At 37.7% G+C, this 21,950-nt stretch overlaps 1 protein-coding gene across 6 annotated transcripts in view; it reads left to right on the top strand.

Annotated features, from left to right (window-relative positions):
- FRMD4B (FERM domain containing 4B) overlaps positions 1–21,654 on the top strand; it is a 374,957-nt gene extending 353,303 nt beyond the window's left edge. For 3 of the 6 annotated variants that reach the window (XM_081072541.1, XM_081072542.1, XM_081072538.1), the window contains 11 exons: positions 670–808; positions 1,309–1,450; positions 2,406–2,539; positions 2,636–2,755; positions 3,935–4,163; positions 6,718–6,774; positions 8,084–8,231; positions 10,661–10,780; positions 11,656–12,467; positions 15,554–15,686; positions 19,666–21,654. In XM_081072541.1, the coding sequence (XP_080928667.1) occupies positions 670–808; positions 1,309–1,450; positions 2,406–2,539; positions 2,636–2,755; positions 3,935–4,163; positions 6,718–6,774; positions 8,084–8,231; positions 10,661–10,780; positions 11,656–12,467; positions 15,554–15,686; positions 19,666–19,786 (2,155 nt within the window). In that variant the 3' untranslated portion in view covers positions 19,787–21,654. The remainder of the gene's footprint in view (positions 1–669; positions 809–1,308; positions 1,451–2,405; positions 2,540–2,635; positions 2,756–3,934; positions 4,164–6,717; positions 6,775–8,083; positions 8,232–10,660; positions 10,781–11,655; positions 12,468–15,553; positions 15,687–19,665) is intronic. The other 3 variants (XM_081072543.1, XM_081072540.1, XM_081072539.1) reach the window with 2 other exon arrangements.
- The last annotated feature ends 296 nt before the right edge of the window (positions 21,655–21,950 follow it).

A 21,950-nucleotide genomic window follows, 5' to 3' on the forward strand; every position in this document is an offset into this window, starting at 1 on the left:
TATACATTTATAGATGATTGCTGTTCAGAGGGATGGGAGAAACAACCATGACAAAAAGAGGACTTGAATTCCTACAAAGAACATTGGTCCCTTTCTTCCTCCCCCTACACAGTACCTGTCCCACCCCCCCACACTCTAAGCCCCCCACTCCCATAGCCCCTTCTCTCTTTCACCCTATTCTCTTTTTCATCTGGTTTATGCATGAGCAGTGCTCTGGACGAGGTTTGGACTTGCATATTTTCAGACAATGTTATTATGTTCATCCTCTGATAATGTCTGAGCCAGACAAGTCTATCTAGATCTGAGATGCTCTTTCTCCTTGAGGAAGGTGCTGATCCCACAAGTTTTTGTCTTTAAAATAGTCCCACATTTATTCCCAACCTCCTGTGATGGTTTTAACTGTTTCTGTACAGCCTCTAGTTTGACTAATTCTTATGTGCCTTTGAGTGTGTGTACGCGTTTTTTAATATACTAGTTTTACAGAAAGATATTACCTAGTTGTGACTGGTTTTGTCATAAAAGGAGAAAATCAGAACCCGGTCAGCCCAAGAGTGTGGCAGCAGAAAAACAATTACGAAGGTGCTTCGTTACAACATTACTGATTGGGTACATTTTGTGCTGTGCTGGGGCCAGAGGCAAATAATTGGAGTGGTTTCCTTAATCTTTCAGGATTTCAGTGTCAAGAAGAACCTTTGGGCAAAGTGGCCTCTTTGTGCAAACCTGGTATGCAAACTCTTCTCTCATCAAGTCCATCTGGGTAATGGCGATTAGTCAGCACCAGTTTTACTTGGACCGGAAGCAAAGCAAAGTAAGTTACTAGAAGAGTTTATAGGAGTAAACGCCCTTGCCTCATTTGCTTTCTGTTCAAAAGATAAGCATTCTCAGAAAATATGCAAGCACATGGGTTTAAATTCTTTTCGTTTTTGGGGTTGTGTTTTTTTTTAACTTTACTACCAACTACCAAAAGTTTAATTTTTCTTACATTTGAAAAATGGGCAATATATAACTTGATTCAAAAATTGTAAGATTTGCCAACTTTTTGGCATGTACGTGTGTGTACACTGGTGACATTTTAAAGTTAATGATTGAACTATACCAGGAGAAAGAAACATCCATAGTCATTAATGCATTTTAACTACAAAGTTTAAGTCTTGTACTTTTTTCTGAAGAGTGTCACTTTAGTGTATGTATAAAAATTCTAAATTGTCCTCCATGTTGACATTTTTATTCTATAGTAACGTAATCATTTTATTAATTTGAAATAGGTTTAATTGAGTGAATTCCATAACAATGTTGTATACCTTTTAGGCAAAAATTCCTTCAGCCAGAAGTTTAGACGATATAGCAATGGATTTGACAGAGATGGGAACTCCAAGGATCTCTAAACTGGTGACTTTGGAGGCCAAAAGTCAGTGTGTCATGGCCAGCAACGGCAGTTTAATCTCCTCAGGTAACATTCTGCGATCAGAGAAAGTGCAAGCAACCTTTAGTTTGTTTTACTTTTTTGTTGTAAACCACTTTTTTTGTTTTTGGTTACTTTTCCCCCCCATTTATTTGTAAACCACTTTTAAATGCATCTTCTAACTCATTCTTTTGGGAAAAAAATAGCATATAAAAATTTACAGTAGGCAGCTGTTTTGAATAAAATCTTAAAAAATATAAACTAGTTTCAAAAAGAATATAAACTTAAATTATACATAGTCAATTTGTATAAGTAACATTAGATGCAAAGATAGTGAGTGCCTGGGGTAGTAGCTTGAAAGGACATTTTCTCCCCATAAATTGCATCAGCTTCGTCTTCCCCCAATATTTAGCTTTTGACATAGACAGTTGTCTAATTCTCCATTTAATACAAAGTCAAACATGACTACAAGCTTTGAATGTTCCCCCCTCTCTTCTCCCCTACACCATTGCTGTCCCAAGCCCTTCTATAAAAATTCTGCACTCTTTTATCACTATGTTTATGTAACTTCACTAAAATGAATTTTCCCATTTAAATCCTACTGTCAACTTGTGAACCTAAAGCACAGAACATTCCTTTGTCTTGCTTGTTTGCTTTCTAAAAGACCATTCCAACGACTATCTCAAGGAACGTCTAACCTTCTCATCTGCTGAGAAAAATTAAATTTTTCCTTGGGTTTCTCTGAAACATTGAACATTTTATCACTGCCTCTAAAATGACTGAGCCAAAATGCAATAGGCGCATTTTATTACCAGGCTCTGTTTGATGCCCAGAAGCATGAGAAAATGTTCTCCAGTTTCCTTTTATTATGTTCAGAAACAAGGAGAAAAGAAATAAACTACTATTTAATAGCAGGTTTGGCTTAAAAAATCCTTTGTCCTTCCAAAAGGAAGGAAGCATTCCTTGTATAAACCTTCCCTGCCCCACCTGCCAATCCTCCCAGGTTCTCAAGACTCAGAAGTTAGTGAGGAACAAAAGAGAGAGAAAATCCTTGAACTCAAGAAGAAGGAAAAGCTGTTGCAAGAAAAACTCCTGAAAAAAGTCGAAGAACTTAAGAAGATCTGTTTGCGGGAGGCTGTGAGTGTCTTCTGCTTTTGGGGGTCTCTTCACATTGTGTTTGACAACCCCAGCCGGTGTCAATTATCCCCCTCTTGATTCTGTTTTGTTCTACAGGAGCTCACAGGCAAAATGCCAAAGGAGTATCCACTGAACATAGGCGAGAAACCTCCTCAGGTCAGAAGGCGTGTGGGGACTGCTTTCAAATTAGATGACAACTTGCTGCCAAGTGAAGAGGTATAAGCACCAGCTCCCAGAATTTCTATTAACAATGAGACCGAAAAGCTATTTGTTGTGTGTGGTTGACGTGTTCCTTTGGTTTTTGAGTCACTACTGTCCATTTTTATCTCTCCAGTTGAAAGTGATACTGTAGACCAAATTGAATTCTTTATTTTAAGTACAGTTCAATTAAAATTGAGTTATTTCTCATTATGTTACTTCCCCAAACATAGAGAGCATTGAACGAACCCCAAATTTTATAAATTCTTACATTGTAAAAATTAAAAACTCTGACATTAGCCTCTTCCACTTAAATCTAAGTAGTTGCCTTTGCGAATAGTTTATTCTCTTTGAAGTCTCATTTCTCGGGTCTCAGTTTCCTCATCTACAAAATGGGGGTGCAGTGATTGTTTCCCCCTGAGGGACAGAAGATTATTCGGTGAGATAATACATGTACAGCACTAGGATATAATAAAGTTAAAAGATTTCTTAGCCAATGTAGAACGTACTTTCTCATTTGCATGTGATCAGACTGTGTGATCTTACTCAGGTTTCTTGTAGAAATTTAGCCCTGTTGGCTTTAGAAAATGATAGCAGTTTCCATCACTAATAGAGTGAGTGAGCTTTGCAATTTCTTGAGTGCTCACTATATTCCCAGCTCTGAACTAAGCAATGCACATGAATTATCTCATTTCATCTTCACCATACTTGAGTAAGGTAGATGTTATCTCCATTTTACAAATGAGGAAAAAAACCTGCATCATTAAAAAATTAAGCAGCATGTTTGGGGGTTATGCAGCCAGGAACCATCAGAAAGAGAAATCAAACCCAAATTTATCTGTCTCTAAAGCTATGCATCTGAATATAATAACATTCCGCATCTATGAATCTTGGGCTAAGAATCCTGTCTTGAAAAATAGGATTTTTACCCAACCAAACTGAATGAATGAAAGGCCATTCCCTTCTTTGAAAAGGAAAGAGGTCTAGACTCATGGGAAGTTTAAGTAAATCGATTAGAGAGGTCTTGTCTTCTAGGAAAGTGTTTGAGGATACCTATGCAGTAACACTTAGGAAGATTTTATTCTTAAAGAGCATCTGATTTGAGAATGCACAAGAAATTTGATTTACTTATCCAGTGCATGTGAGAATGACTGTATGTGTCCATAAAAATAAAACAATATCATTGTATAAATGCAGGATCCTGCTTTGCAAGAACTGGAGAGCAATTTCCTAATACAGCAAAAGCTGGTGGAAGCTGCAAAGAAACTTGCCAGTGAGCCAGACCTTTGTAAAACCGTGAAGAAAAAACGAAAGCAAGATTACACGGATGCAGTGAAAAAGCTCCAGGAGATTGAAAATGCAATAAATGAATACCGAATTAGATGTGGAAAGAAACCCAGCCAGAAAGGGACAGTGATTTTACCAGGTTAGTAACAAGTAGTTTTTTGAGTCATGTAGTCCAGCCTCTTGATGGTATACAGCATTTCCAAAGTAGTTCATTTGGTGAGAGACTCAAGAACAGGATGAAAAGTAACTTTCTTAGGAGAAAAATGGTTTGGAATTTCAGTCTTGTAGTATGTAAACTTAGTTTTCAGTGACATTCTCACTATTGTAATAATACGATCCTACTGCATTGATTTAATTTTCAGGATGAAAGGGCTTTACAACAACATTGGTTCATAATAATACAGATTCACATTTAACTGGCCTGATGTCATTGCAAGAAATATATTTGACAACACAGTGTCAAGTGAGCTGGGCCCTACCCAGGAGTTTCCCAAAGGTTTTTCATGCAGCAAACCATATAGCTTTTTATAGACTTATTCAACTTATGTGGATATATAAGAACTCTTATAATTCTTGTCATCTGTGGAGGCTATTTAAAGATACAGGCAAAATGTTCATGATATAACGTGAAATGCAGAAAGGCAGGATACAAAATGCTCACAACTACTTGATCCCAGCATTGTATAAATACGTACACATAAAGACTCCTTGGGAAATATTTTAATACTAATAGTTGTGGAATTTCAAGTAACTTAATTTTCTTCTTAATACCCTTCTGTATATTTTCAAAATTCTCAACATTATGTATCTAAGACTTTCATATTCAAAAGAAAAGTAAACCAAAAAATTTCATTTAAGTAGATTTCAAGTCCAGTTGGCCTTACATATGTATTAGCATAGTTTTTCACCTTGATAATTGGTTGAAATATAATTATATTTCTTGGATTCCAAGACTTTTCTTTCACATTTAAATATTGGTGAAATTGGGATAATTCTTACGATGTTGGCAGTCTTTTTTTCTTTTTTTACTGGGACATAAAATAATTGTATATCTTAGATTTGACAAATATGGTAACTAGGTTTAAAGTCTAGTTGGGTTCAGGGCATGTGATTTTGAAATCAGAGATAAGGCTTTGGGAACGTGAAGGCCCAGACGTGCGCACACAAGTGTTAGTCAGCTGCAGCTGGAGAGTTCAGGATGGCTTTGACGCTGGGTGCCAAATCCAGCTGGCCTTGGTGGTGGTTATATTCTGTACTCCCAGAGATGGGTGATTAGCTGTGCACTTAACTTTCATAGCCATTTGTTGTGGCCCATTCATCCCCAAACTGTGCAAGATTCAAGTGTTCTCCTCTACAGTGACTGACATTTGGGCAGCAGATGGTGCCAATGGTTGAGCATTTATACTGGGTAGATTTTGTTTTTTTAAGTGTGTCCGACAGCTGACTATACTGGCACCTTGCCTTCAAGCTCTGCTGTGTGTCCAATTAAGAGCTAGTCGGCCTGGCTCCGACAGAGATTAACATTTGAGATGAGATGGGGGAGAACCCCTTCATAATGGCTTTGAAGCTTACATCGAGGTGTCGTATTTGCCTGTAACCTGGCCAATACTTGGCACTGAATAAGGAATGGTTTGCCAAAACAGATCAGCATATCTGTTCTGTCTCTTTTGGCTCAATACATTTTTTTAACCCTTGGTGGCCACCAGTAATACCGAGGGCCCTATAGGCCTTTCCAACCACCAGGGTTCTTTCTCCAGTACACAGTCTAGCTAACAAAAGTAACAAGTATAGCTAATGTCTTTTGAGCATTTGTCCTGTGCCAGAAGCTGGGCTAAAGGCTTTATATCCATTCTTTCATTTATTGTTCACCTCAGCACTATTCCCTAGGTACTGTTCTTATCCCCATTTTCAAGTGAGCCAACTGATGCTCAGAGAAATTAAGTAATTTACCAAGATTTGAAACCATGTGTGTCTAACTCAGTGGTTCTCAACCAGGGGCAGTTTTACTCCCCAGGAACGTCTGACTGTCAAAACTGCAGGTGGGGGTGCTGTCGACATCCAGTGGGTGGAGGCTGGGGGTCCTGCAGTGCGAGAGACAGCACCTCCCGACAGAGAATCATCCAGTCCAAGTGTCAGTAGTGCCACCCACGGCTCAAAACTGTGAACATTGATGTACCACAAAGTATCCACACTCTATTAAGGAAAGGCCCCTTTCTTTAGGAGAGGGATCTGAAAATAAGTTATACTAACAGCAGATTCTCCAATTTTAGTATATGTGCTACCGAAGCGAGCACAGCAGATTCCCAAATGAGGGTTTGAGTGTATTTTACATAACATTTAGCATTTATGACACGAATGCCATGGTTGTTCTTTCCAGTCTATTGGTTGTAAACACTCAATGTATAGGGTAAGTTTTCATCCCATGTAGAATCTAGATTGAAAACTAGTTGAAAACCAAAACTCCCTTGAAGTCCGTTCCATTTTAAGAAATAGTCCAATGTAATATTTATACAGTATGTAAGATGTTTCTATCTTCAATAGTAAATGAGTCCATTCTTCTAATAGTCAATTATTCTTAACGTACTGTAATTACATTTATCTAAATCAGATGTACTCCGTTAGGATTGCTTCGTTAACTCACTATAGATGTTTAAATGCACAATTAAACTAAAGTTAGTAATTCTAATTCACAGAAGACATAATCCCATCAGAGAGCAGCTCTTTGTCTGACACTACCACCTATGATGATTGTAAGTAGCTCCCCTTTGTTGGTTTAAAATATTATATGTTCTGAAATATTAAGATAATTTTTTTAATTAACTAAAGCCTATTTGTTATTCCTTAAGGAACAGTAAAGTCAATTAACTTATATTCATGCAAAAAGGTTGGGAAAGAGAAATTACAATTAACTTCTTTGCAGGTTAGCATTAAATACAGTACCATACAAATCACATAACTTTGGGGATCAGAATACCGTAACATGAGTAAGTGAGTTTCTCGATAAGGATTTGTAAGCCTCTGTAGGATTTTTTAAAAGTTTTTATCAGAGTAATTACAGACTCACAGGGGATTGTATAAATCATACAAAGAGTCCTTCATCTGGCTTTTCCAATGGTGACATTTTACATATTTGGAAACCAGGAAATTATATTGTAGACTGTGATTTTCACTGTATTATGGATAACTGGGAGTTTATTTTCTTTTCCTTAAGAAGAAATACACATTTTAGAAATTGGGTTACATGTCATTGTGTCAGATTCCTAGAGGTAGGCTGTCTCTGTTGTGATGGCCTGTGTTTGTTCAACACATTTCATGACGAAACGAATTTCACATCAGGTGATAGAGTGTTTCCTTGTAGTCCCTCCCTGTGGTTAAGCAGAGTATTGTCTCTCTGTCTATCTGATATGATTTAATGAATTCAAGGAAGCCACTAACCCACTAACCCCCCCCCTGCTTTATCTTCCTCCAAGCTTTATGGTACATGAAATTACACCATTTCAGAATTCTTCCTTTGAGCTGAGATTTAGTCATACTTGCCATTCCTCTTTGAAAATACAAGTATCAACGGGAGACATAACAAGTCTCTAATCTCTCAACATAAATCAGTTTCATCACTTTCAATGCCAGGATGAGCCTCTGGTCAGCCAAAGAGGCCTAAGAACTTTCAAAGTGAAGTTGAACAAAAACGATCTAGGCCAACTTTACAGTCCACCTTCCTCTTGGCTTTTTATATACTGGGGGTTTTGTGTAACATAACTTTAGAAAAGCTGTAGTATCACATATTCCACCTACCTGATTTCTTTGCTCAGAGTGGCACCTATTGAATTGGCAAAAGTTGGATCAGGCCCCACAAGAGTATTCAGTAATTTTTTTTGTAGTGTATAAAATATAAAAATAACTGTCCTAAAAGTTACGTGCTTCTAAAAACATCATCATTGGAAGAATACTTTGTTCACCAGCTCTTCTGATGTCTTCTTCGGGGGGTGTTGGCAAGGTATTTATTTACCTACTCATTCATTCATTCATTCATTCATTCATTCATTCTTTTACTTATTATAGCCAATGATGCTTTCACTCTTGCTGGGCAGCGGTCAAGTTCAGTACCTCATTCTCCAAGAATTCTTCCCCCCAAGTCTCTTGGTCTTGAGCGAATCCATTTCAGAAAGTCGTCCATCAACGAGCAGTTTGTGGATACCAGGCATTCCAGGTGAGAAGTCACCTCATCAGTGAGGCCAGTGCCTTGCAGCTTGCAGATCTTTTCCCCAAAATAGTCAACACGTTTTTGTATTATCTTATTTATCCTTCCAGAAGGGGTCAGTTTGTAAAACTGAAGCATAGAAACTAACCCAGTTATTTGTGGTGACACAACTAGAAGTGTTTTCAAATTCTCTTTTAAAAAACATTTGGCTACTTCCTTGTATTTAAAGTCTGTTTGATTTCTACTAAATTATGGGGATTTGGATATAGTATCCAAAGTTCAGTTTCATGACCCATGCTCTCAGAAATCTGTCATTAAATACTGTTTTACGAAACCAATGACAGGACTGACTTCTGATTCTTCAAATAAAAATGGGGCTTCAACTAATTTTGATCTGTAAAACAGATAATATAACTTTTTTCTCAAGTATCTCGGGTAAATGTTAGCAGGGCAATAACACCAGATTTTAAAAAAATGACACACCAAACAAAAACTAAATTAGATTAAAAATAAATAAATAAATAAAATATAAAGATGACAGACCAATGATTCCAAAAATTTGGTTGATTGATACTATTTTTTTAAAAAATGGGACCCAAGATAGGATTGCCGACTGTTTACTTTGCCTAATCAGAATGTGCAAACAAACAGCACCATGATTTCATGAAAAAAAAAAAAGGCATTTAAATACCCAAAATATCATCATCATCATGAGATGAAGTTAGCATTTATTGAGGGACTTACTATATGCTGGTCAAATACTGTATGCTGTTCAGGCACTCTTCAAAGTGCTTTAATGTATATCAGTGAATTTAATCCTCACAAAAATCCTGATAATATTACTGCTGTCATTACCATTTAAAGGTAAGTACACTGAGGGCCAGAAAGCATGAATATCTTGTTAGGTTCATCGAGTAAATGTCAGAATTAGGATTTGAACCTAGGTAGCCCACTCCAAAATCTGTGATGTAATTTTAGTTAATATGTTTATACTGTCTCTCAGAGAAAATGGAAATTAGTCTCAAAATAAGATTATTTAGATTAAATCATTTTTCACTTATGAAAGTAAAACTAACACTTTGTTGTATTGCTCATTTGTCAAAGACGAGTGAACACCTCTATCACATATTAGCCCCAGTCTGTGGATTGACTTTTAAGAACTGTTACCTTAAGCAGCAGAGATCCAAATGTGTAGAGCTGTGTTATCCAGTGTAATGAAAAGTAAATAAAATTGAAAATTCAGTTCCTCAGTCATACTAACCATTTCAAGTGCTTAACAGGCATATGTGGCTAGGGTAAAATATTGGGCAGAACAGATATATTAATAGCACATTTCCATCATTGAAGAAAGTGCTATTAGATAGCACAGGACAGGTATATCTATTACATTGGGGAAAACAAAGCTAATTCAACAAAAGAAAGAATCACAACTAAGAATCATTATCTTAAAAAGTATTATGCCCACATCTCCAATAGCTTACGATGAGTTTGCTATTTGACCCAGCGATTTCACTTACAGGAATTTTTCCTGGTGAACTAATTACCTACAGAATGCTCATTGCAGTACTGTTTATATTCCCAGCAAATTGAAAGCAACCGAAATGCTCAACTCGTGTATTGTTTAAATTGTGGTGAATCCTTGTAGTTGAATGCTACACAGTCATTAAAATAACATTGTAAACAAATATTAAGCAATATGAAACATTAGATATAATTTAAATTTTTAAAGTGGTTTTTAAAAGAGAAATACAGTAAGATTTCATTCTTGTTGGCAAAAAGTATAAATGCTTATAAGTATATGTGCTTAGGAAAAATATCTGAAAACATTTAGTATTGACTGGCTCTACCTGAGGTATCAGATTATGGACATTTAAATTTTTCTTTTTTATCTGTATTTTTAAATTTTTCTGCAGTGAACTAGACATGCTTTTGTAAACTTTTTGTAACTTTTTAAAAAGTAAAAAGTTAATCAAAGTCATTTAATTTAAAAATGAACTTCAAGTTGTATTCTCACTGTACTGGGAAGTCGGCAAAGTGATGTAAGGATGTTGCCTTCCAGTCCAGGGACCCACTAGCCAAATTCATCCTAACACCTATTTTTATATGTCCCATGAGCTAAGAGTAATTTTCATATTTTTAATTGGTTGGAGGGGAAATCAAAAGCAATAACATTTTGTGATATGATAATTACATGAAATTTGAATTTCAGTGTCATAGTCAAGCTTTATTGGCACACAGACTACCCCATTCACTTACATATTGTCTACACCACTTTCACACTTCAGGGCAAAGTTTAGTATCTAGGACATACCAGGATACTGACCCACTAAGAAACCCTTCCCAGGTTTCTCCCCATGCTCCCTTTCCTCCAGCTTATGAGAAGTTTGCCAGAAATGTTGGGAGACTCATCATTTCCTGAATTCTTTTTGCCATCACAGAGAAATGCTGTCGACATACAACAGCCCTTACAAAACCCTGGAGAGGCGGCCCCAGGGAGGACGAAGCATGCCCACCACACCAGTTCTCACCCGAAACGCTTACAGCAGCAGCCACTTAGAGTAAGAGCACTTTATCCCAGTTGTTTGGCTCTGTTAACCTTGGCTTTAAGGTTCTGTTTTACTTGTTATACTTTGCAATTATTTTAAGGAACTTTCTGCAACAGGACTCCATTTTATGGATCTTACATTTTCTACTCACAGTTTCACTTATGTCAGCAAAGAAAATGTAGTTGAAATGTATTTTGTTCGAGTTGAGTTGGATTGTTTTGTACCTTAATTTTTCCAACCATACATTACCATTCATTATTCACTGGTGAGGATGAAGATAATGACAATAGCCACATTTAGAAGTGTTGACTGAAGGCTCTGCCACTTTATAGGCATCATATTATTTAGTCCCCACAACAAGCCTAACTGTGGATATTAGATACTGGTTTTGTCCTCATTTTACAGAGGAGGAAGCGAGGTTTAGCAAGGTTAAATCATTGCCCAAGCTCACACAGTTGGGAAATGGCAGGGTCATGACCCAGGGTCATGACTCACCCACATATCTCCACCACCAGAGCCCAGGCTTTGTCTACATAGCCTCCTATCCTGTTGGAAGAAAGGACCCTCCAAAGACTGCGGGTTTTTTTGTTTCAAGCTTTGGTACAGATTGTGTATCATCGGTTTATCTTTGTTATTCTCAAGAAAAGATGTAGATTGCACTGTTGAACAAGCTGGTTCTTTTCTCATTTTGACCATGGCAGTGAACTATGTGTGAACCGGTGGATTATGTGAACAAGTGGGTTCTATGGTGTGGTCAGCTTTGGAAACCTTTCAAGTCCTATTGCAATTCAGTAGCTATTAAATCCTTCAATGTGGTGTTCTTTCTCCTCGTTTTGGTCCTCCTTTCTTTCTTTCTCTTTTACAAGTTTGCCTTTCTCCTCTTGCAGACCTGAGTCTTCATCTCAGCACTGCCGCCAGCGGAGTGGAAGCCTGGAGTCCCAGTCCCACCTGCTCTCTGAGATGGACAACGATAAGCCATTTTTCTCCCTTTCCAGATCCCAAAGAAGCAGCAGCACGGAAATCCTGGATGATGGGTCTTCCTACACCAGCCAATCAAGCACAGAATATTACTTTGTGGCGCCCGTCACCAGCCCCTATTACACTACACAGACCCTGGACACTCGTGCCAGGGGTCGGAGAAGGTCCAAGAAACAGAACGTTTCGACCTCAAATTCAGGAAGCATGCCCAACCTAGCACAAAAGGATAGTTTGAGGAACGGCGTCTACGCAAAGAGTCAGGAGCAGCCTTCCTCCAATTACTACATCGCTGGGTACACACCGTACACCGAGTGCGACCTTTATTACAGCGGCGGCTATGTCTACGAGAATGACACTGAGGGGCAGTACAGCGTCAACCCTTCTTACCGCTCCTTGGCCCACTATGGGTACGACCGCCAAAGGGATTACAGCAGGTCCTTTCATGAAGACGAGGTCAACCGGGTGCCCCACAACCCATATGCAACGCTCCGGCTGCCGAGGAAGGCTGCTGCCAAGTCAGAGCACATCACCAAAAACATCCACAAGGCCTTAGTTGCAGAGCACCTGCGTGGCTGGTACCAGCGGGCCTCTGGACAAAAGGAGCAGGGGCACAGCCCACAGACTAGCTTTGACTTGGACAGGGGGTCACAGAGATGCCTGGGCTTTGCCGGGCTGCAAGTTCCCTGTTCTCCAAGCAGCCGAGCATCTTCTTACTCTTCAGGTAAGAGTCTTAATCTGGGCACTTGCTACCCAGATTAAATTTACCTCGTGTTCCCACCCACCCAGAACCACTCCCCTCAGGGCCATGAGAGCAATACAAGGTCAGGAGAGTGGTAGCCATTGGATGGATCCACAATAACAATTGCCACCTTGAAACAGTTCTCTCTAGCTTTCCAAAGAACACCGTCCACAGGAGTCTGATGAACGAAGGTGTAGATTGAGATCCAAGAAACATTTTTTGAGCATGTCCTCTGTGTGCTGTCCTACGGTAGGGGCTTTCACATATTTTATCTTTCCTAGGTCTTACATTGACACTCACATCTCTTACCTGTGTTCAGATCATTGAGGTTTGATATATTATTATAACAGAGCACAGTAAACCCTTCGGGTCCAAAGAAAACGCACTATACAGCTTTCCCTGTTCATCCCCAGTAATTTGATCATCTACAGGCAGTTTGTTTCAAATGCTCATGTACCTGCATAAGGCGTCTTAATAATTGTGATAAGAGCTGGTATTCATTAAGCAGTATTCCTCGCACTGTTCTAAGTACTTTGCATGTCTTCACTCAGTTCAGTAATCATGTATACTCCAATTTACAGTTGAGTTAAGGGATTTTCAAAGATGATTTTGATTAGAGACGTTCCCTTCATGCACTGACCTTGGCCCCTAACTGCACTAACATTGATGGAGGACTTATTGCGTCCCCCCAGCTGTGCTAAGTACTGTAAGTAGAGAATAGGTAGATAAAAGGAGTGTCTGGCTATGGTTTAGTTATTCAGCAGATAAGTAGGCACGTCCAAGATGTGGAGGACCCAGTGTGGGACCACTTCCTGGCCTTCATGACCTCAGTCTAGTGAGCAGCCCCAGGAATGTATGGAAATTAAGCAATTTTAAAGCTTCTAAGAGATGAATGAATTCTTGAACTGCAAGAAAACCTGAGGGCATGAGTCTTGCTCCCTCCTTCACTCATGACACCTTAGTGAGACATGCACAGGAATTCCTGAATCATTGTGGAATAGTCAATGAAAACTGTACCTTTAAAAGTTTCACAAGCTTGTTGACAAGAGGCATTTCCATGGAGATTTCTATTTGGGTTCAAGTTCTCTTCTATTTAGGCAGGACTTTGGACTTCTGCTAGGGCACATCTGACATATGAAAACACTCCTGAATTATTTTGTTTTATTTATGGCTCTGATCTAGAGAATGTCTTTCTTCCCCTAAAGTTCAGGGTATCACATGAGAAACTTGCAAAAACCAAACCTGGGTAGAGTGCTACAAAGAAAGAACCAAGCAGGAAAGACTGAGAGGCATGAGGATGGTTATCAGGGCACGAGGCTGGGGTAATTCCTACTTAAACAGTGAGGCTGGGGAGAAGCAGGTGTAACCCAGAAACAGCACCATTCCTAACTGTTGGCTCCGTGTCTGGGGCAAAGGTGAGAATGGAGATAATGCTTCCTGATTTGAGCCTTGCTGACACCAGCAGGATTTGGCCCCATAGACCAAAAGGCATAGTTTTCTCAGGCATTAGAGGTATGGAATCAGTGCTCCCAGAATTCCTTTCGGGATTTTCCTCATTCCTGTCTATATTTTATAGCCACAGGAATGTATTACAACAGGCATGCATCATTCTCGTGGAGAGACAAGTTTCCGATTATTTGCCAAATTCATCAGGGGTTTTGTAGTTCCTTCTAGCCACCTAAAGGCTCTCTCGGTGACTCTGTTTTAGGAGTAATGACAGCCTCCATTTATTGGCAAGTTACCATATGCCGTGCGGCATGCTCAGCACTTTGTATGCACTCTCCCATTTAATGTATGCAACACTTCTGTATGTGAGCGTTATGTTTATAATCATTACTATCCTAATTATGCAGCTGAGGCAGTTCTGGCTTAGAAAGTGTAAATGACCCTGCCCAAGCCCCGAAGCTAGTTAAGTGATGGAGTGGGAATTCTATCCCAGCTCTGACATCTTAACCACCAAGCCTCACAGCCCCTGACTGAGACTGATGAAACGTTCCTGGAAGCTCAAAGGGACAGTGTTCCATCTTTGAGTCAAAACCTGGTGGCGTCCAGGGCTGCAGATGAGTTTTGAAATGCATTTCTCCCTCACTGGTCACAAGTGCTTTGGGGGCGTGAGAGAGAAGAGGAAGAGGTTGGCTGCCAGAAACAGGAAATGGAGGAGAGCTGGCAGGATCCATGAGTAAAGCTGTTACTTGTCTTGGATAAACAGCATGGCATTGTGGTCTCCTCTGCATCGTAGGCATGGAGCCGGACTGGGTTTTGAGAGAGGATCACAAACGTCTAGTCCTGGGGCTTCACTGGGCTTTGCTCCCCAATTATGCCCTGGTCTCGGTCCAGTCCTGTACCTGACTATTACAACTAAATCTATTCTTCCTGAAATCCTTCCTATTCTACTTACATTCTCCTCCGAGCCACCTTTTTTTAAAGGCAAAAAATATGCCTTGATCCTCCTTGTGACCTTGCCTTTGGCTGAGGAACAGTCAAGTCTCAACGACTCAATTTACAGACTGTTTTTCCTCCAAAGTCCTCCAAGAAACTCAGTCATCACCTTACCATTACAACTGAAGTTTTGTGTGTCCAGCCACCATAGCCCAAATGGGAAGACTTTCTCAATATAGGAGGTGGGATTTTTTTTTTGTTTGTTTTTTGTTTTTTTTCTTTCTGGCTTGCTTTTTGGGTTATTTTTTTTACAGTATGTCTTTTAATTAACCTTATCCCCATTAATAATAATATTCAGAGCTATCATTTATTGAGTGCTTACTTTGTATCAGGCACAGTACTAAATACTTTCATACATTATTTTATTGAATACTGATATTATCTCTATACAGATTATATTTATATTATTATCCCCACTTTACAGATGAGTAACCTGAGACTTAAAGAGGATGAACTATTTGCCCAAGGTCGCATGGCCAGCAAGGGACCAAATTGGAATAGGAACTCTGCTGATTCCAAACATTGGCTTCTACTTTGTACACAGCTGGTTATAATGTACATTTAAATGGCCTAATTTTCGCTTTAAATATTACCACTAATTTTGTCTATCTTTCTATTTTTATTTCTAGTGTCTTCTACAAATGCTTCTGGGAACTGGAGGACCCAGATAACCGTAGGGCTTTCTGAATATGAGATTCCAGCACATTCTTCTTACACCAGCTGCTATGGCAACATCTATAATCCTTTGCCCTCTCCAGGCAGGTGAGGACGCAATGCTCGAAAATTCTAGTAGCTTGTTCCTGGTCAAAAGATTTCAGGAATCCTGTTTTGTTTTATGAACTCTAAGTAATCTAGCTCAAGGGTTAGCAAACTATAGCCTACGGGCCAAAACCAGCTGCCATCTGTTTTTGTAAATAAAGTTTTATTGGAAAACAGCCATACTCATAAGTTATATATTATTTATCGCTGTTTCTGCACTCTGAGGGCAGAGTGGAGTAGTTGTGACAGAGACGGTATGGCCAACAAAGCCAAAAATATCTGGCCCTTTAAGGAAAAGTTTGTTGACTGATAATCTATCTCATTCAAATGTGACCTTAGAGTTCTTAGAGTTCTTAGAGTTCTGTACCTTAAATTCTGTGTTTGAGGATTTGTTTTTTATTGTAGTACTTGAAGCTATATTATTGATTTATCTACTTAAGGCTCTTCTGGAACCTTGCAGGAAAAATATCTCTACTCTAGAAAAAGCTTTTCATACCAAGATTCTTCATAGACAGTTGGTGGGCTTGATTTCAAACATTTGCTGCCTTTTTGTATCTGAACCTATGTTTATTAAGAATCAACAGCTGTCGTATTTGTAAAAGTAATTCTTTGTAAACATCTAAAGGAAATACACAAGAATAATTTCTTAAAATGTGATTTTAAAAAAGATTGCAAACTCAGAATTACATGTTTTTCAATTCTTTGTATACATAGGAGAAGTTAGGTTTGAAGGGGTCATTTCTCCTGTCACTTTCTCACAGAATATAATCCATACCCGTGATGCCAAGAAGTAAAGTATTTTCTGGGTGTTTTTAGAAAATTTAATTTGCTTTCTGTAAGTCAGATGCTTCAGATGTAGCAGTCTTACAGAATATAATTCATAAAGATCTTTGTACTGGTGAATTTGAGAGGTTAGTTTCTTATTAAAGCACTCAGTATTACAAGCAAATTGGAGATATTCATCCCCCAAAGCCTTATTTTTCTTCTCCATATTCAGCAGGAGTTTTTCTTGGCTTGAAATATTAGGCCAATTGTCTCAACTCAACAAAGGGTGTGCTCAAAATAGAATTTTAATGAAAATGTAACTCAGAGGATATCAGATAGCTTGGATTTTTGTAAATAATGGTTGAGAATTGAGTTAAGAGCAAGAACTAAAATGATATTGGCCCAGAATTGGTGCTGAACTTTTTCAGTTCAGTTCTAATCATTTTGTATAATACATTTGCAAATAGTTTTCATGGTTGTATACATTTACTTTCCTTTTGTTGACTCTGTTAGAAATTATATAAAACATTTAGTGTATAAGACAATTCTCATAGTGTCCTTACCACCACTTTCACTGGACTCAGTAAGTGCTAAACATTTTTAGAGAACATCTGCTTTTAGTGAGTCTGCCTATCGATTTAAGCCAGCCTAAGATGGCTTGATAGGGGAGTCTGATGTCAGAGGAGCACAATATACAGGAAATGAGAACTATTTAAAGATCTCTATTGTGTATGTTTGCACTTGCGCATAACGTGAGCTCATTGTGGAAAATTAAGAAAATAATAAAGGGATAAATAAGTAGGAAATAATTTACCCATACCACCACCATCTAGAGCAGGAGTGTCCAAACTTTTCTCAGCACTTTTCACCAAGGGCCATATGCGGTAAAATACACAAACAGCCGGGCCACTCACTCGAGGTGAAGTACATATTGCCTCACCTGGTTTATTTACGTAAACTAAATATATTTTTGGAATTTGCTTCGGGCCAATTAACAATGGATTGCGGGCCGCAGTTGGCCTGTGGGCTGCAGTTTTGACACCCCTGATCTAGAGATAGCAGCTATTAACATTTTGGCACATTTCCCCCATTTTTCTGTATCCATTTTTAACGTGGTCATAATGGCATTGTATATGCAATTTTACATCCTTCATTGTAGATAAAATTCTACGTACCAGTTTTTTACTTAATACATATTCTCATATTTTTTAGAAACTCTTTTTTTAGAAACTTTATTTTACGTGACCGATGTTATTCCACTAACAAATACACTGTACTTTATTTAACAGTTCCCCATATTTTGAATTAGAAGGTTTTTGGATTTCCTTTTTTTATGGTAATAAAAATATGCTGTTATTAACATCTTTGTGTAAAATATTTGTCTGAATTCCACATTATTTCCTTAGGATACATTTTAATTAGTGGAATTAAAGGATTAATTTGAAAAGTATATTTTTTAAGCTCTTGCTTTCCAGAAAAATGTACCAGTTTACCTTCCCAGCCACAGAGTTATAGGATTGCTTATTTCCATCTATATGTCTATTAAGGATTTTTTAAATTATGCTATAATTTGATCAATTTAACTTGACATATTAATAAGGCAAGTATAAAGCTTTAGAAATTTTACCCTAAAATTGTATGTTATTATTGATGAAAACATAATTTTTAAAATAAGGGAGAAATTGGATTTCACAACAATGATGAAAAACTTTAGATCTTCCCTTACGTTAAAGATTTGAAATGCTTAGCAATATATCAGTGATTTTTTTTTAAATAAATGAAGTATAGATTATTTAAAGATTTTTCCCCCAGAGTGTCCAGATCTTAATACTACAAAATACTACAAATTTTTACCAGTAAATTTTTTTTCTTAGTACAACGTGGTATAATTGTCAGCAGCATAAACTTTCCAAAATTAGAAGTGTTGAAGTCTCTTATGCTACCCACTATATAATATAGTCAGCCTTGGGTCAAATGCTGCAAACTGTCCTTTCAAATAACTTTTGTTTCTTTCACTTCCTGTTTTCCATTTCCCTTCCTTTTCCTTATTTTATCTTACTCTACCTATCACTAGGCAAAACCAAGGGTTTCTGTCCCAGAGAATGGCTGTGTCTCCAAAAATGAGATCAGTTTTAAATTCTCTTTTGCTAAGTGCAGCCCGCTGTAGTAAGTACAGTCCCTCAGATTTGTGTGCTGCTTCTTGCATAGCAGGAGTTCTGCTTGCTGTGACTCGTGTGTGAAGTTATGGAAATCTGACTTTGTTTTCATATTAGACGAAAACACTAAATACCTGGATTCACATAGTATTTATTTCCAAAACTCTTCTTCCAAAGGCTTTTTCTCACCTCTACTAAAAGGCATTGAGATTTAAGATAAAGAGAAATCTGCTAACTACCTAACCTATTCTAACTCACTATTACAAGAATGACGCTTTGCTTTTTGGAATGGTTTTTGTAATAGGATGCTCTGATTTGGATATACCATCCACATATGCCTGTGATTTTTATATGTGATACTATTTTCAATTTACACTTGACCCATACACTCTGACATCTAAAATAATGTCCCAAGGTGCCTCTGCCTCCCTCTAAATATATTCCTTTGTCCCTGAGGAAAGCAGCTGGTATATTCCCTTAATTGGAAAACTACTTAAAATGTGGCTGTCAAGTACCTTTTCAGAAGTTAAAAATATGACTCACACAAATGGAAAAGTGGGCTTGTGTCAAACATTTAACTCATTAATGAGAGAACTAACAGAATGGTGAAGCTGTTTCCAAGAGCATTCAAGGGACTGTGTTCAACACACTGAAAGAGAAAAATGCTGAATGAGATTACTAGATTAGATATAAAACCAGTTAATGTCCTACAGGGCAATAAAATTATAACCATAATCTCTTACTAGACAGAAGTTATTTATATTTCTTCTAGACAAAAAAATACAAGTTAATGTGTAACTTAACACAATCTGCCTAATCAATGGTAGATACCAGTTAGAAAAAGGTATATATTTCTGGAGAATTAAATGCTTCTTGCATGGGCTTGTTAGACAATGCTCCAGTATGACACTGAAAGAACTACAGTCATCCTTTGCCTTATATCCAAGTTTTGGATAATTTTCTTAACAGTGCTTTCTACTAACTTCTTTGAATGTAGTCATGTTTGTACTCAGGGAACAAAAATGACAACGAGTAGTAACTTTTCTGGTTTCCTTCAATAGACAGTACACAGAGACCAGTCAACTGGACAGTACAGATGGAAACCAGTTGGAAGACAGCCTGGAGAGTAGTGAGCAGAGACTCTTTTGGCATGAAGATTCAAAGCCTGGAACATTAGTCTGAACTGCAGTAGGACCTCTTGACCAAGCCCTGCATTCTCACACTAGTGTGCCTTGCAAAATGTGTTCATCTTCCCAGAAGGCTATTTGGCTTTAGAAACCTAAAGGCATCAAATGTTGAAGAGAGGACTCACATTGCCCCGGAAGTGAATCACACACTAAGCCACACAAACCCTTGAACAACAACAACCTGCCTTTCGGAGTCCAGGCCCTCCCCTACGGTAACAGAGCAAAGTCAGACCACATGTTGAACCATTGCCAAAAGAGGACTCAGCCTTAATCAATAGCAAGCACTTTTTAAGGGAATGAAATTTGTTGAAGGCGAACCTCAAAACTGTGAAAAGTGCGTGGATCTCCAGAGGAAAGAAGGGCAGGGGAAATACCAGAGCACAATTCAAAATGAGAGAGAAGGGAAACCAGAACTCCTTAGTCATCCCTTACCATCAGAAAGTTTGAGTTTGTGAGCTGATGAAGAATAATGCTATTTCTACACGGACATGAACAATTTAGACAGTATTGGAAAATTACTTGAAGAGAAGCTGGATTTTCATGAAGTTCTGAATGAGGGTAAATGTTGTTAGGGTATTATGAAGAGTGATGGTTTTCATAAGCACCATAAAATGGGTTCCAGAAAGACTTATTGCCGTAGCTTCCTGTAATATAACTTTGTAGTAGCAGATTGGGGAAAATGAAGCAGCCCACTCAATAACTGACACACTCTGTTTGGAGAATTTTCTGAGGTACAATATCATTGAGCTCCTTTTTTTCTTTCTATACCAATGGCATGATGAGCTATTATTCAGGCTGGTAACTCTCCAACTTGGCTGTCATTTGAAATGGCAGACTTGATATGGAAAGTTTTATAATCAAGAGTTTGAAAAAGTATTTTCGGGTGATACAGAAAGAACCCAAAACAAAATTAAAAAAAAAAAAAATACCCCACATCATTTTAGATGAATTGTGTGCCTTAAAATGGTGGCCATTAGAAAAGTAAGCATTTTAAGTCTAGATTCCACAATTATTTCTAAGTCACCAAGTAACAAAAACAAGATTAGTCATTTTAAAAAAAAACTCCAAGCTGCAGTAGATTTAATTATGAGGCTAAAACTACCTCATACTTTCCATGGAAGAACTAATTAGCTATGGTCTATGGTTAGTTTGTGTTTTTTTTAAACAAATATTTCCATATTCCAGATTAATCTTTTTTGTCATCTTTACTCTGCTTCCAAATTCCGTGACAGGTGCTCCTTCCCCCCTTTTATACAGGTTTCTTGTCCATATTGTGAATAGAGACGTTTCTGAACAACTTTTTTGGAACTTTTTCTATCTATATTCCAAAGCATGTAAATATATACATAAAATTGATTTGTTAAACTGGTCCTTAGTCATTTGTATCATTAAAAATGAAGTTTGGGAGAAATTTTGGAACAAAACAAGACATGCAGAAAAATAACTTATTCCTTTTTGCATATTTGTATAGCCTTCTAGAAACAGAAATACTCTTTTGCATATTCTTTTATAATTCTGACTTTTTAAGACCTATTATTTTTTTACATAGGTCAATAAACTAAAGGTGTGCTACTGAAAATGTTTACGTTTTCTTCCATTTATGTTGAGGGTTCATACAAATCAGTTTAATGTGCTCTTGACTTCAAGGTATCATGTTGGACAAGATTGCAGATTCTTGGTTATAGTATTACCTTATTTTATTGATTCCAAGATGCAAGTTTTTTTATGTTTACATCTCTGAAATCAGGATGCATCTTTTGATTGATGGCATGTTCTAGTTGAATTGGCAGTGTTTCTTTTTCTTTTCTTAGTGATACATAAAATAATGCTATGTCTTACAATAAAGTTGTCTTAGAATTGATGAAATACGGTAGTTTATTGCCTCACTGAGGATGACTGATGGGAATTTGTAGGCTTCCTAATCTTAAGAATGTTGTTTATTTGTAACACATAATTCATCCTAGTTTTGCAGGTCTTTTAAATTCAAGAAAATATTTCACCTGACATCTTTTTATCCTGAACAATGGGGAAAGGGGAGTGGGAAATGAAATGTAGGGAGACCTTAATATTTCTGAGCAAGTATCTTACATGGAAGTGACCTTTTCCTATTCGAGAAATTGTATGCTCATAATTGCAAGTGTACTTTGAAAGAACAAATA

Source organism: Rhinolophus hipposideros, assembly GCF_964194185.1.
Source record: "Rhinolophus hipposideros genome assembly, chromosome: 14".
NCBI lineage: Eukaryota > Metazoa > Chordata > Mammalia > Chiroptera > Rhinolophidae > Rhinolophus > Rhinolophus hipposideros.